The sequence below is a fragment of the Lycium ferocissimum genome, chromosome 9 (genome assembly GCF_029784015.1).
Source record: "Lycium ferocissimum isolate CSIRO_LF1 chromosome 9, AGI_CSIRO_Lferr_CH_V1, whole genome shotgun sequence".
NCBI lineage: Eukaryota > Viridiplantae > Streptophyta > Magnoliopsida > Solanales > Solanaceae > Lycium > Lycium ferocissimum.
In genome coordinates, this window is record NC_081350.1 from 41,158,587 (window position 1) to 41,174,564 (window position 15,978).

The 15,978-nt window shown below is 34.0% G+C and overlaps 1 protein-coding gene across 1 annotated transcript; it reads right to left on the reverse strand.

Annotated features, from left to right (window-relative positions):
- Positions 1 to 3,258: 3,258 nt before the first annotated feature.
- Positions 3,259 to 14,973, reverse strand: LOC132030826 (CBL-interacting serine/threonine-protein kinase 24-like). The gene is made up of 15 exons (XM_059420587.1): positions 14,833 to 14,973; positions 13,321 to 13,550; positions 12,245 to 12,307; positions 12,089 to 12,160; positions 11,007 to 11,114; positions 10,858 to 10,932; positions 10,700 to 10,753; positions 9,217 to 9,342; positions 8,519 to 8,608; positions 6,327 to 6,449; positions 6,050 to 6,169; positions 5,453 to 5,569; positions 4,263 to 4,319; positions 4,100 to 4,174; positions 3,259 to 3,714 (listed from the first exon to the last, which is right to left on the reverse strand). The coding sequence occupies exons 2-15, from the start codon at positions 13,483 to 13,485 to the stop codon at positions 3,619 to 3,621; spliced, it is 1,341 nt and encodes a 446-aa protein (XP_059276570.1). The 5' UTR covers positions 13,486 to 13,550; positions 14,833 to 14,973; the 3' UTR covers positions 3,259 to 3,618.
- Positions 14,974 to 15,978: the final 1,005 nt, after the last annotated feature.

Here is a 15,978-nt window from a genome sequence, read left to right on the forward strand (position 1 = left end):
ACGTAGATGAGTTAACCATATACTCCGTGTGTTTTATGTAATGAAAGTGGTAGTTTCTTTCGAATGGTGTTTATGTCTGTTATTTTGTTCCAGTTTTGGTAAGAATGTCCTTTATTGATATCCATTTGATGCTCTATCAACAGTAAATACCATGAATGGAACCACTTGTAAGTGCTAACTAATGTTTTTCTATAAGATGGAGAATAAAATATGTCAAAGGCCTAAGTCAAAATTTGAGGCCTTGATCATTTTGGTGTTCTTGATAACTATAGGTAATTAATTAGTCGTCAAAGGTAAGATTAATAACTCAAAAAATAATGTGGCCTGTGATCAATGAAGTGGGTCCGTAAAAGGTGAGATTAATAACCCTAGAAATAATGCGAGTTACCTGCACTCAAGGGTGCAGCCTAGTGATCAATGAAGTGAGTCGAGCATCATGAAGCCTCAATATCAAATCTCAATGATAGTAGGAGATTTAGATAGAGATACTCGATATATGCTGGCGTGAGCTAGCATAACTCGTGCACATGCACTGGTGGTGGGAGGTAACAGATACTCATGGAAATAGTCGATATGCGTGAAACAACAACAACATTATACCCAGTGTAATTCCACAAATGAGATCCGGAGAGGGTAGGATGTATGCGTACCTACACTCTCTCCTGCTGCGGCAAGACAAAGTTATTTCCGATAGACTTGCAAGGCAAGACATGTTGTTTCCCTATAGACCCTCGGCTCAAAAGAAACATAGTCAATGAGTCAATATGCGTGTAAGTTTGCTCGAATACGCGCGTAAGTTTGCTCGCATATAAGGTGAGTTACCTACTACCACATTATTTAAAATACCATGATAGTGCCAATTATTTGTACGAGCAGCCACTGTGTTTGAAATTCTGAGATCAATTTTAGATAAATTCATGAAATGTCAAAAGAGTTGAATGCATTCTAAGAAGTGGTTGAATGCATTCATGAAATTTCTTCTTTTGATGTATCTGTGTATAATGTAAGATTCAATGGATTGGACATAGATATGTTAATGCAGACTCAATGGACTGGACATGTAGGTCCAGTACTGACCCAGATTTTAGTGACATCTTTTAATTAACTTATATTTTTGGTGAACTTTGTCTCTTTCTCCAACTTTTTTTTAAGTCAAAAGTAGGGGTACACATAGGATAAGTCTTTTTCGAACAATTTGTGGAGAGTTTTCCAGTTATACAAATAACCTAAAGAAAAAAATAATACACCCATAATTTCAATTTATGTATTTTTTTAATTTGTTTAAAAAATATGTTACGTTCAATATTTAGTACTAACTCTTTTATTCTATTATCTCATATGATATGTTCACAAGATTCAAAGGACATTTTGATAAAATCACCTAATCACTCTCAGTAAACGAACAAAGTGGTCCTAACAAATGTTATGTTAATTAAAAACCATATCATGAGGTTAATAGTGTACGCGCAATGAAATGGTTATTTCACCTACAATCATTGATCTTTACGTATTACTATAACATTAAATTTCAGTTATTTTAATGTGATAACATAATATTGTAACTCTATTGTCAGAGGCGGATCTAGGATTTAAACTCTTGGGGTTCAACCTTTAATTTTTTTAGCATTGAATCATTATATTTCTAAAGTTATGGGTTCATATCTACTATTTATTGTAAGTTTAGTAAATTTTTACATATAAATTTATACACTGCATCGAAAGTTTGGGGTTCAATTGAACCCCAAATTATAATGCTCCATTCGCCCCCGTCTATTGTTATAATAATAATAATAATAATAATAATAATAATAATAATAATAATAATAATAATAATAATAATAATAAGTTTTAATTATTTTAATGACCATATGTGAAATTAACTCAATAAAATTCGAGTATTATTATTATTATTGGTGTTCTCCTTTTAGCTTTTCAAAGTCCCACTACATTTTATTATGGGATTAAGGTACAAAAATGACCTCACAAGTGTATTGACTTGTCAAATTATTTGGAAACCCTCAAGTCGTGTGGAAGAATGAAAAAAGTCTCTCATCGTTGATTAATGAGATGAATGGTCTCCTTATATGGACTTAGGCAATTCTCCCCATACAAGCTAGCTTTTCGAGTTGAATTAGGCTCATGATTCATTTCTTTACGAGTCTTATTCCCCACCAACCTAAAATCTATATTCCCAAATGGATGATGGCTTCAACCATTAATGCCTACCCAAATGGGCTAAAATTTGTTGTTATTTTGATGCTCATCTAATTTCTCAGAACAAGAACCAGAAGAGAAACTCAAATTCTATTTTTTTTTTCTTATCAACCAAAAAAAAAAAAAAAAAATCCCCATCCCCATTTTCTTATCTTTTTACTAATTTTCTTCGGTTTATTGTTCTAAAATAAACGTCTATCGAATATATAGATTGACGAGTGAAACTTATTCTAGTAATAGAATACCATCACTCTATTTAACCGATTCGTGTAGGCAGTAGGGAAATGAAAAATATTATTGCCTCAGTTAAAAGAAAATGACCTTGTTTCCTTATTATTTCGTTCCAAAGAAATGTAACCTATAAATTTGGAAATAATTTAACTTGAGCTTTCTTTGGTTCGGTAGGAAGTGTAAGAACGATAAGACTCTTAGTTTAGGCAGAGACGAATTTGAGATTTTAACTTGATGGTATGAATTACGACCTTTAAAATTCTTAGTACAAACCTACTGTTCTTTCTAAACTATGAATTTTAATCTCATGTTTGATGAAATTTTTGTGTGTTTTCACTTAAAAATATATATTCTACGTCGAAAATATTGTGTTCCGATAATCCCTTGTCGAAACATTGGATCCGCCCCTGACTGCTTAGGAGCCAAGGCATGAGATAAAAAGGATAAGTTTCTCCACTTCTGTTTCACCTTAAAAGGGGGATTCAATCTTATAAACAGAAAATACAGTTATGCATTAGCTCATCGACTATTAACTACAGCAGAGCTTGCATGGCTTCTTTCAAGAATACACTGATCGGACAAAGAAGCTGGGAAATGAAACCCCATTTCAAGAATTCCAAACACTGAATCGCGACGAGTGAGCTATGCTCAGTACGTAAAGCAATCTACCTCATTCTCGGACTGGTAGAGAGCTCGAATCAAATGAAGTAATCGGAACCAATATTAGTTCATGAGAGGTACAGGACACTCAGTTCCACACAATCATACCAATGAGGCACCCTTTGGTGAAGAATTAAGGGTGTGATGCCTTGGTTGCAAAAAGAAAAAGAAAACATGGACGGTACTATTTACTAGTTGCATATACTTAGTTGTCAACTCCATGGCATAGCACTTAAGATATGTCGTTGCCATCTTACTGGAAGATGTCTTGGAAGTTTAACACATATTTATATACAATAAGACCAAGATTAAACAGTAAGACATGCAATTACAAAGATTTAGAGAGGGTGCAGATGGTCAAGTGTGAATTCACCACATGAAACCACACTAGACACAGTACCAACACGACAATGTTAGCGTGCAAAACAAGGCACGAGCAGCAAAATTTGAACATCTTCTGACCATATCATACTGCTTAGTGATTCACTTCATTTCCAGAGATTGAAATCCGGTTCAGCGAGTCATTGTCCTAAGCAGAACAGCATTTGACATGCCCTCCTTTGGTTTCCAAATGATGTCGTCAATTTTCGAGCAGAAGGTCTTGTAGAACTGCAAATGCACATTTAACAAAGGTCCATTAACCAGTTCCAAGCTTCATGCTTCATAGAAATCCTTAAAGATGCTAAATATAAGAATTGTAATGCAAGCCAGAGTGAAAAACTATGTATAACTCAATTTGTCCCAATTTATGCGGTACAATTTGAACAGGCACGGAGTTTAAGAATGAAAGCAAAACTTTTAAAACTTGTACACCAAAACATGTCCTAGACATTTGTATGGTCATAAATCATCTCATTAAGGGTAAAATGATAAGTCTCAAGTTGAATTGTTTCTAAATGTAGAAAGGTAACATCCTTTTTTAGACAAACTAAAAGGAAAGTGTGCCACATAATTTGGGACAGAGGGATAGTAAAAGTTAAGTGTAGAAGCAGACCTTGTGATATTCAAGGGTGTCTCCAGCAGCCTTTCTAACATCAACCATAAAAAGGGAGGGGGCTACTTCGTAAACCTTCACAAATTAAAGAAAGGGTGGTCAAATGAAAATAAGAAACAACAATCTTATGATGAATTACTAGTTTATGAAGCATGAAAGTTACCTCCATCACGACAGCAAATTGACCGGCCTTATTTGCCGTTAACCCCTCAATTCTTATCTGCAATAAGAATAGTGGTTCAACAAATCACCAATTCAATTAAAAAAAATTAATCAAGGCTATGTTTTGCGGTTTAAAAATATGATCGTAGAACCACAAATATGCAACATCTTCCCAATGTCCGGAAGGGTAGAGCAAAGTTAGCTTTCAAGTTTGTGTAGCAAGCAAACCATTTCCAGAGGAGAGACAATGATTAAGCAGTAATATATCATTTTATAATCACACATTTTTTCAGCCTCAGCACTCAGTTCAAGGGGATTACACGTTTGTACAATTGGCAGATGACAATCATGAAAGACCATCCTGGAACAGCTATTTATCAATGGACACATTAATGCGTAGCCTCTGATGATAATACATGTTTTTAGTTCGCCAAGCTTATTGCAAAGGGAACAGAAAAAAGGCTTCCACCTGACATATTTGACACCTTTTTAACAGAAAATCTCAAATACTTCATCCCCACACAAGCCTGGCATGAAGAGCCACAAAGAATATAGAAATAACTAACAAAACAAAGCTAGTATTTGTGATACTGACCCTAGGGGACAAACCGAATGTTAGCAAATTCACATGCCCACAAGTATGGCTTGCCAAATTGGTGTTAAAAATTTACCATACCAGCATTCGAGACAAAAATAAGCACATCCCATCAATTCTGCTTACTATTGGAGCCCAAAAAGAGGGGCCAGGACTGGCCATAAATGTTTTCCGAAATTTCAAAATAGTACTCACTAATAACCCTCTAGACTCCAAAACTAAAGAAGCTTTGAAAGTCTTGAAAGACAATGAGATTTCCTACCCCTAGTACCAACCATTTGGCATTCATCCTATTCAATTGAACAAACTCAACAATTTAAAATAACCCCAGCAGTATTCTATCAATCAAAAGGAGAAAAGGTGCGGCAGTATTTTTGAACTGCAACTTTTAGGAAAATCAAACTTCAGAAAATTTATATGTGATGAGGTATATAGGAAAACAAAGTTTTTGAAATTTAGAAAGGTGGAAGATTGCTGCAATCATAGTTAATCAGATGGAATACTGGCTATTCAATTCTAACATTGCTTCAAAGTAATTCAACTGCTTGAACGCCACAATCACTTGCCCTGAATTATATAGAAATTTAGAAATCTACCTTGTAATTACGTGTGTGGACCTTAAGACCCAACGACTCTGCGGCTGCTTCAATCTTTGCAGTGATGACTTTAGCAGGTTGGCGGGAAATAAATCGAGTTTGACGCTTGACATAATCCTGCAAGAATGGAGAGATTCAATTGCTATTAATTATAACAAGGAAGTTACCGAACCTTCTTTGACAAAAAGATGACATACTATACAAGTAGAAACATTAATACCTAACTCCCTATAGTTATAAGCTATTCGGATCATATCTGACACAATTGTTTCATAAAAAATAAAAACGGGACATATTTGATCTAAAATTGGACTTGAAGAGGTTGGCATTATGCAGCATTGGATCCGACTACAAGAAAAATGGGGGAAAAGGACATGAAAAATAGAGAGAGTAATTAACCTAAGGGCATACTAACTAAAAAATTAAGGAAACATTTTACATCTCCAATCAGATTCTAATTCCTATCCTTGAAACAGAAAACATAAAAGGTAGAGTCTGGAGAAAGAAAGAGAAGAAACAGAGAAGTGGAGATGAACTAAAATCTGATGAAATTTGGTTTGGTTTATTTTGGTCCATGAACTAAATTAATCATTGTACCTGACGCCTGTCAAACAAGGCTGATAGATTCAATCCCTGAGATAGTGTTATCATCTCAAATGCATTCATTACCAAGGGGCCACTGTCACTATTTTCAGATTTTTCAGTTACAAATGAATCCTGCATAATTGAAGATGGAGCATATCAAAACCTAGAGTGGAGCCAAATACTTCAGTTGATCTATAAGAATATACAACTTTTCATAAATTTGATCATCTTCTCATCATCCAGATACACTAGTTAGCATAATAGAAGCACAAATGGGCAAGGATTCAACCTCAATGTCATCGAACACAGCACGGATATCATCAAGATTCACTACTTCGTCTGCTTTAGCTCTAACAGCCATGTAGCTTTTCCGGAACCAAGGGTCTCGTTTTATCCCTTCAATCTTGATCCGCTGCATGTACATGGCTCTGATTAACATAAATCATTATGAAAACACCAAAAGGACTCTTGAATCTGTACCAGTTATACTGAACTTTACAAATTAACAGAAAAAAGAGATGAGGAGAGGAACACTTCTGTACTGAAAAAAAGCAAGGAACGAGCAGAAGGCAAGCATAAAGCATTTCTCACATTTGAAATGACCTTAAAAGGATCTTTATAACCAATCCAAGAGATCTGGAAGGATTTTTAATCCATGTTGAGCAACCAAACTCATAATATTTATGTTTTCAGTTGAACTTAGCTTTACCTCTCAACGCAGCAATGTGTCACGATATTCTACATAGTATTTGATTGGACAACGAGCTTAAGATGTTGATTTAACTTATATTATACCATTATATTAGAAAAAAATATATTAAGTAATTGTTCCAAAAAGTTAGTTTGATGGAGAAAACATCACATAAAATCAAAGTATAATAATTTGAAAAGTTTATACTTCAATATTTTGTACTTCGATATTCGTATTATTTTGTTGTAGCTATTGTTCCTTTTCAGAATGCTTTGACATGCTTCCTATAGTATTTTGCCATGACTTCCTTTTCCGAATTGCTTCCATTCTCCATGACTTCTTTTTCCGAACTGCTTTCATTAGCTTTTTCTTGAGCCAAGGGTCTATCGAAAACAACCTCTCTACCTCCCAAGGTAGGGGTAAGGCCTACATACACTCTACCCTCCCCAGACCCACTCGTGGGATTACACTGGGTATGTTGTTGTTAATAATGAATTTGAATTCTTGAATTTTGTGGAAGTTATAAAAATGTACTAGCATCGAGCATTTTGGGACATCCACTAGAAAGAATCTAGATAAAGAGAAGAATAGAGTATAATATATATTACTGCAGAACAATGCCCTGCAAGTATGTGAAGTTCTGTCACTGGCTTCTCATTCTTATTCATCAAAGTCATCCTAGCTGTTTCATAAATCGTGACGAACAACTAAGAATATTTCTTCTTGATAAAATTATAAACACAAAAACAATTCAGGTTCACTTCAGGTAAGGAAGTTTTTTTGATAACCCTTGAGGAAGTTTTGGGTGCAGTTTTGTTAATTGCAGATGTAGTGTGCATATAGTGAGCATCATTTAAAGTGTTAAGTATTTCTTTGGTAGTTGAATACACTGAGCTTTAGGTGGAACTGAAAAAACTAAAGAAAAAAGACGAGGAGATAAAGCAGCAGAGGAGGCCACCATACAAATTAGCATGATAAGGGAACCAATAGTAGCTTCACTTTTGTCATCTTCAATTGAGATTTGTGTTTATCAGACTAGCCTTTCCAGTAACAGAACATTAAATTAGAAAAACATATCTGAATTTTATCTAAAGATTGACATAACATTCTGAACATGAGACATCTTTGCAAATAGGTCATCTCTTCAAAGATCTATCCACCGCTCTCAATGCAAGTATCTAATTTCATCTCCCGAAAGATAGTTAGCAGCACCAAGAAGTCACATAAGTCATACAACTCAACCATGGATCATGGTGGAAAGAAGAATGGATCTTCCAACTATTCTTTTTCCAATTCAAAAGCTTCCAAGTATTCAATTATAGCTCTCCGTCTCATCTTAGAGCTTAAGCTTTAATAATCTTCAACACAATCCCCACATGAGAGGTGGATTGTCCTATCTCATGCCAGCACATGAAAATCATTGGTGCAGCATCTATCATGTTTTCTTTCTTTGGACAATATCTAACAAATGATTTTAACTCTGTCCAAAGATATGAGGTCATACTCCTCTGCTGGACCAAATCAAACACAAAGCATGTCTAAAGGATGCATGCGTTATTCGGATTTCATACTTGATTGAGGTCTCCTATATATTTTCAAAATTTCCATTCTGCTACTTCACTTGTGAATATTCCATATTCAGACGGGAAATCCCATTCTAGGTAGCCTACTGTCTTCAAATCTCTTCCAGTTCAAGTTTAATGTCATTAGGTTATAATAGATTCGAAATTAAGTGACAACATGCAATGCTATACCATAAATTTCAGAGCTAAAAATATCACTGCACTTACAGTCCGAGGATTTGGATCAATAATTTTTCGTATCAATGATGTTGCACCAGGAGAAAACCAAAATGGACAGGAAAATTCAGCAGCATTGATCTGTTTCAATATTAAAACCAATAAGAAATTTGTGGAGAACAAATAGTAACATTAACATATAGTAAGCCGTGTACAAGAACAAAAAATTTCTTCAACATATAGTACGCTTACAAGAAATGTCAAGCTGCTTTTAAAGCTCCAATCAATCTAACAACAATAAACAAACAACCAAACAAAGAACAAAATAACAATTTAAAAAAGAAACACAAGGAGGAAACTCATGCAGATGAAGATAAAATTAGAAATCCGGAACTACGGTGTCTTGATGAGAGCAGTGTGATCGATGCCAAGTGAAAGAGAGCTTATCCTTCACACTTCAAGCTACCTTAGCACTTGGTGTTTAACAGAGATCAGAGAACAGAATAAAGTATATCAATCAACTAATTACACCTCAATCCTAAATAGAGATGAATAAAATACATATGAGATAGGGCTGGTATCTTAGACAAAATCGCCCTCAGCATATTGCTAATATAGAAAAGAACCAACTTTGTCCCTCATATGACCCATAATTAATCATTAGCACCGACAACTGTATAGAGAGGCACCTAACAGAATTATCCATGCTTCTGTTTAACACAATACAAACTCATGATTACTGCATCTACCTTCGTATACAATGTATGAAGGTCTGGCTCATCAAATGGAAGATATCCTGCCATCAGAACATAAAGGATGATACCACATGACCACACATCAGCAGCGGCACCATCATAGCCTCGGTTACCTAACACCTGAAGGATTAACTAAGAGTAATAAGCCAGCTACTATAAGAAACCATCTTAAGCAAATTAAGATATGTTCAGCAATTGACATTGTTCAGACAAATTCAACTTGCTGCAAACCTCTCATATTAAACAACTGAGCACAAGGTTATGATGTTACCCAAAGAAAGGTAACTGACGCTGACTGCAACGATTTGAAGGTACATTACTACAGGGCTCGTGGAAGGGAAATAAATCCTGATTCAATCTTGTTTGATGACTAATCAAAATCTAATTGATCATGCTAGGTAAAAGGGTTGGTAATGAATTAAAATGAAGACAACCAACCCTCTTCTTAGCTTCTTTCTGATTCAAGCTCCTCGCAGATAAAACAAATACAGATGGTACTTATTAATGTTGACTTCATTGAAGATGCATAAGACATGGGAACATAGCTAAGAGGACCTAATTTTCTAATCTATCAACCTGAAAACCTTTAGGAACTTCATTTTCTTATTCAGCAAAAAAAACTTCATTTTCTTACAAGATATTGGGAAATCATAGTTCGACAAGGCAAAACTGATTCCAGAGCTGAGTTGTAGCATGGTTTTGGAACTTCTAGCATTTGCAAAGAACCAAATCTTGCTAAGTCCAGAAATTCCTCAAAGCCGATTCTCATATAAACCCTCTTTTTTTATTCCTTAAATATCTTACAACTGTAGCATTTAGGAAGAATGAAGTGCGATAAGCATTTCAGGAAAGCAGCAATGTCATGGAGAAGCTGTAACCGGCATGTGGTAACAAACTCACAACCCTTCAGTAAAGACCAAAGAGAATGTGGAACTGACAAGTATTAAAACTAACAAACTACTCATTTTTTTTAATTTTTTTTTTGCACAAGAGAAGTCACCACTTGTAAACTTTAGCATAGTGTTGTCAAAGCCTCGCTTTGGCAGCTAAACGCTGGAGCTAGGTGCAATACCGTCTAAGCGCTTTGCCTCGCTTAGGCAGCAGTCAGTACAGAACCATGACGTGAAGGTGCATTCCTCATCGCCCATATGACTTTATTTAGGTGGAACCAAGCAATAAATATAGCTGGCACAAGTGATATATCAATGCATAAGAAAATGTCATGAATGAAAATGCTACTAACTAAGAAAAAACGATTCCTTGTAACAGAACTAATTACTAAACCAGGACTAGAAACATAAAAGTACATCTTTGCCTCTTAGTTCACAATTCAAGGTATAGAAGTATAGATAAGAAAAGGGTTCTTAGCAGGCCAATCAAATGGAGAATGAGGGGTTGCATGTGCAAAACAAGAAGCAAACACTCATAAGAACTGTTAAGAAATAACTGAATGATTCAAACTACATATGGGTCATACCTCAGGTGCAACATAATTTGGAGTACCACAAATGGTATGGAGGAGCTCGACTCCCTGTTAGAGATTTGAGTAAGTGCCCTTTTAGACGCTCAAATTAACAAGGAAAGAAACAAAAATAGATACCCCATCTAATGCAACTAACATTAGATGCTGCTTACTTGTTGAGGCAATGCACTAAGCCCAAAGTCAGAAACTTTTAAGTTCCCTTGGAAATCAAGAAGCAAATTTTCAGGCTGTAGAACAACATTAGTTAAGAGATTAGAATAGATAATATTCACAACAGATTTCCCAATCAGCAATTGCCAACCTTCAGATCTCGGTGGTAAACACCCTTACTGTGACAGTGATCAATTGCATCTATGAGTTGTTGAAAGTACCGCCTTGCTTCATCCTCAGGAAGCCTACCTAGATGAACCTATAAATTGAGTGACAATATTATTGAAGGGGCAGATGCATCACCAAATCTTGAAAATCACAAATTAATAGTTCATTAAGGAAGAAGGACAAAGTAAACCACAATGGTCAAAGTTCCATGAGCTTAAGTAAATTAGTAAAGATGGAAGTGCCTAATTGGAAACTGGAACAAAGATTAGATCCAGTAGGTCTCCTGTCCATCCTTTGTGGACAGAAGTTCAGAATGCATTCAGTACCAACTATTCAGGGATAATGAAAGAAAACATCAAAAGTTCAATAAGCTAAGAGAATCCTTCTGGTTAGAGTCCTTCCTGACTGAGCAAAATTTATTTGAAGCTAAATTGTAGAATTTCCAATAATTATCCCGTGCTTAAAATAAGACTGGTAAGACCTAGCTAGTGGAACATCTTGACAAGATGGAATTTTGACTTACTAGAAGGCAATTCAACACACTCTTAAACTACTTTCAGCGTGAAGAAACGGATATCCAAGATCTTCACATAAAAGCGTGGCCTGGAACTACTATTTATGGGAATACAGAAGTTCCTTTTTTCTGATATGTCATATGCCTCTATTTTCCAGATAAAGAGGAGAGATATCTCAGTTATGCCTCTATATCTCATTGTACAGATTACTCTGCCAGTCTACTGCTGGGTGAATATTCAATACGATGCACCAACGATATCAGCTGATCACTCCATTATCTACTTACAGATTCTCCATAATGGATCGTGACTCGAACTACAACTTATCCTAATAAATGAAGATTATCAATCATAGAAACTTGTCATAAGCACGTTCCATAGTTGCAATAGTGTCTCAGTCGTGCCTCTATTCTCATTTACAGATTACCCCTCCAGTCATTATCAGATAGAAAGCTATCAACTTATTATCACATGAAAGGAACAGCAAGTCTGCAAGAGTTATTGATTTAAAGAAGGAAAAACCTTATTGAAAATTCTGAAGGAATCTTACAATTTTATCAAAAAGCTCTCCTCCTGTGACAAACTCCTGAATGATATATATTTTTGTCTGGCTAGCTAAAACCTACAAGGAAAGACACAAAATCAATAAGCCAAACTCAAAGTAGTACTCCTAAAATGCATACATGTGTTCTTTTTTTCTTTTTACCTCGTGAAGCCGAACTATGCAAGGATGTCTGACAATTTTCATGATAGATATCTCTTTTTTGATCTGGAAACCGTCTCAAATAAGTCAGAATATTGACCAGCCAAAAATGCCGGAGATGAAGAAGAACAAGGACAGTAACAATAATCACATACAGACCCCAGAATGTGCTCTCTTAACACAAAATCATTTCCAAGTGCAAATAGATAATCAAAATGCAATATCATTAAAGATCATTATTTTACACAACTAAGCTGTTTCCAGCCATCGTACAAAAACTTAAAAAATCCGTCAACTTACTGAAATTTGACTGTTGACTCAACAATGGAATAACATGTTGAGGTTCACTAATTGGATTCAGCTCAGAAACCAAGAACATTCCCATAGTTCAATTTTGAGAACAGATCTCACTGCCACGACTACAATGTTTAATGTGAGCTTAATAGTCCAACCATGAAAAATGTCATGGTTACACTCTTGCTGCATACCAGATCAGAAAAGCCTACTGAAGTTCGACAAAAGAGATCTGTGAACTCAGACCTACTTTTAACAATAATCCCTTACCAATTTGAAATAACATCTCTAATTTATCCAGCTCCAAAATTTAAATGTAGATCAAAAATGCCTATTGGAGTTCGACAGAAGAGATCTGTGAACTCAGACCTAGTTTTGACTATAATCACTTACCGATTTGAATAACTTTTCTAATTTTTTTTTTTTATGACATGGGAACCCGCAGCTACCCTTCGGGTGCGCACAGGGTAAACCCAGCTCCTGTGCAATAGCTCGCAAATCACATAGAAGAGGTAACCCGCACTAGGCAAGTCCCGTGCGACGAGCTCGACCTAGAAGGCAAATCCCCCTTTGTCGTGGCGGGGGTTTCGAACCTGAGACCTCCATTATGAAAGCCCCATGCTCAACCAACTGAGCCACTCTTGCGGGTAAATAACTTTTCTAATATCAAGCTCCAACCTTTAAATGTAGGATATATGAACACCAATGTTCATCAAAACAAAAAGAATACAGGACAAATGACGCATAAACTTCAAGAGTTTTGAAATAAGGAAGTACATTAGTACCTGTTCAACCATTTTGTGCTTAAGAATGGTGCTTTTCGCCAAGACTTTAATGGCAACATTCTCTCCAGTCTCGGTGTTTCGTGCAAACTTAACTTTGGCAAAAGTCCCTTCACCAATAGTTCTACCAAGTTCATACTTCCCGAGCTTTCTCTTCACTTTCTTCATTTTTCAACAATCATTTCCCACAGATTCACCAAGTAAAGCAACCTATGACTCAGCTCAACACAAACCTGTCAATCAAATAATAATAAAAGCTAAATCAACAATCTAGATCAAGTCAAGTCAATCATGTGTATCACATGTTTAAATGCACACACATAATAAAAAAGCAATTTTTCACAGGTAAAAGAAACTTAACAACCAATACATACTCATATAATTGAACAAACTCTATATATGACCGATAAGAGAAAAATTCTGCCATTACAACTGGTAAATTATAATTTGAACTGATCTTAAACTTGAAAATGTACTATCCAAAAAAACATCGCAAAGCAACCAATAATAACTTAACTCAACACAAACCTGTCAATTGAATCATAATAAAAGCTACTCAATAATCTAAATCAAGTCAAGTCAATCATGTATTACATATTTAAATGCACACACATAATAAAAAAACAATTTTTCACAGGCTTTAAAAAAAAAAAAAAAAAAAAAAAAAAAAAAAAAAAAAAAAAAACTTAATAACCAATACATACTCATATGATTGAACAAACTCTATATATGGACCGATAAAATAAAAATTCTGCCATTACAACTAGAAAATTTAATATTTTGAACTGATCATAAACTCGAAAATTTGCTATTATACAATTTAGTGTTTACAAAAAAAAAAAAAAAATTGGCGAAAATTTATGAACTATAAACAGATAAAAAGCAAACTTTCACAAATTCAGCTTTGATTCAAAAAATTATATTTTGAACTGGTCATAAACTTGAAAATGTACTATTATAAAAACTATTGCAAATGTACAGTATTGTTTACAAATCTAGCCACAGAAATTTTCCTTTTTCTTTTTTTTTTTTCTGTGAAAAATTTATTAACTCAGAAAAAAGATTAAAAAAAAAAAACAGAATTTTACAATAGATCATAAACTTGCAAATGTGCTATTATAAAAAAAAATACTTCAAATGTACAGTATTGTTTACAAACCTAGCCATAAAAACCCTTTTTTTTTTCTTTTTTGGCGAAAATTTATTAAGTATAAAATAGATAAAAAAACAGAATTTCACAACAAATTGCTCTATATTTTGAAAAAATTATATTTTGAAAACTGATCATAATCTTGCAACTGTAATATTACAAAATTATCACAAATGTACAGTATTGTTTACAAATCTAGCCACATAAATTGTTCCTTTTTTTTTTTTTTAGCGAAAATTTTATGAAGTAGAAAAAAGAGAAGAAATAAGTTGATCAAATTAAATTTGATTTCAAATCAATACTTCTTCTTTTTTTTTTTGGAAAAAATAATAACAAAAAGAGTAATTTTCCGATGGGGTTATTACCGTAAAAATGGAAGAGTTCCGGTAGGAAAATGGCCAGAGCTAATGAGGTAATTTTATATTTTTGGAGAATGAAAGAATAATTTGGTTAATTTTTAACCATTCAAAATTTCTATTTATAGATTGGTTACCTTTTAAAGTGGTAACTCTTTATAATAGCTTTTATAACTTTATTGGTTGTTTGATTGGTGAATAATAAGGATAATAATTCCGGATAAAATGTGGGATTATTTTATCTAAAGTTTGACTATGAGTATTGGTCAAGCTTATTTTTGTCTCGAAAGTACTTATTTTTTAAATAAGTGCTTAATTTAAAAAAGAAGGTATTTGGCCAAGATTTTAGAAAAAAATAAGTGCTTTTGAAAGTAGTAGAAGTAATTTTTAGAAGCTAAAAAAAATTGCTTAAAAATATAATTAGAAGCACTTTTTAAAAGCTTGGTCAAATATTAATTATTCTTTCAAAAAATTTTTTTAAATTAATTGGTAAACATGGTTTTTTTCGAAAGTACTTTTTTTAAAAATGCTTTTGAGAAAAATCACTTTTTAAAATAAGCCGATTCTAGAAGCTTGGCCAAACAGACTATTAATTAGTCCCACATTTATTTTATCCACTATTTGTATTAAAATGATTGGATTAACTATTTCATATAGAAGGTGCAAATAAAATAATTCTATAATATATTCCTATTTGAATATTCTTATCTATCCCATCACGTGTACCACAAACGATCCGTAGCATGTATACATGTTTGGTTTCTAATATTTCTCTAAAATATTTTTTTTAAAACAGCCTTATGAACTTTAAGAACCAAGTTTAAATATCAACAAAAAAATATATATATATATTAGGTCATGCTATTCCGTGTATATAAGTTATTATATATATTGTTGAAGATATATTAGATAATATATCTTTGTAGAATTAGTCGAAATGTCCGTAAACTCAAAACCCGAGGGATCAGATTGATTAGGAAACTGAGGTAACCTGATTGGAAAATGAAGGGACTGATTGGTTATTTTTAACCGCTCAAAATTTCTATTTATTAGATGGGTTACCTCATAAAGTTTCAATCCCTTTACAACGTAACTTCACGTGTTTCATGCAGAAGTATAAAATGTTTGAGGTCATTTGGCAAGTGGGATAGAGTG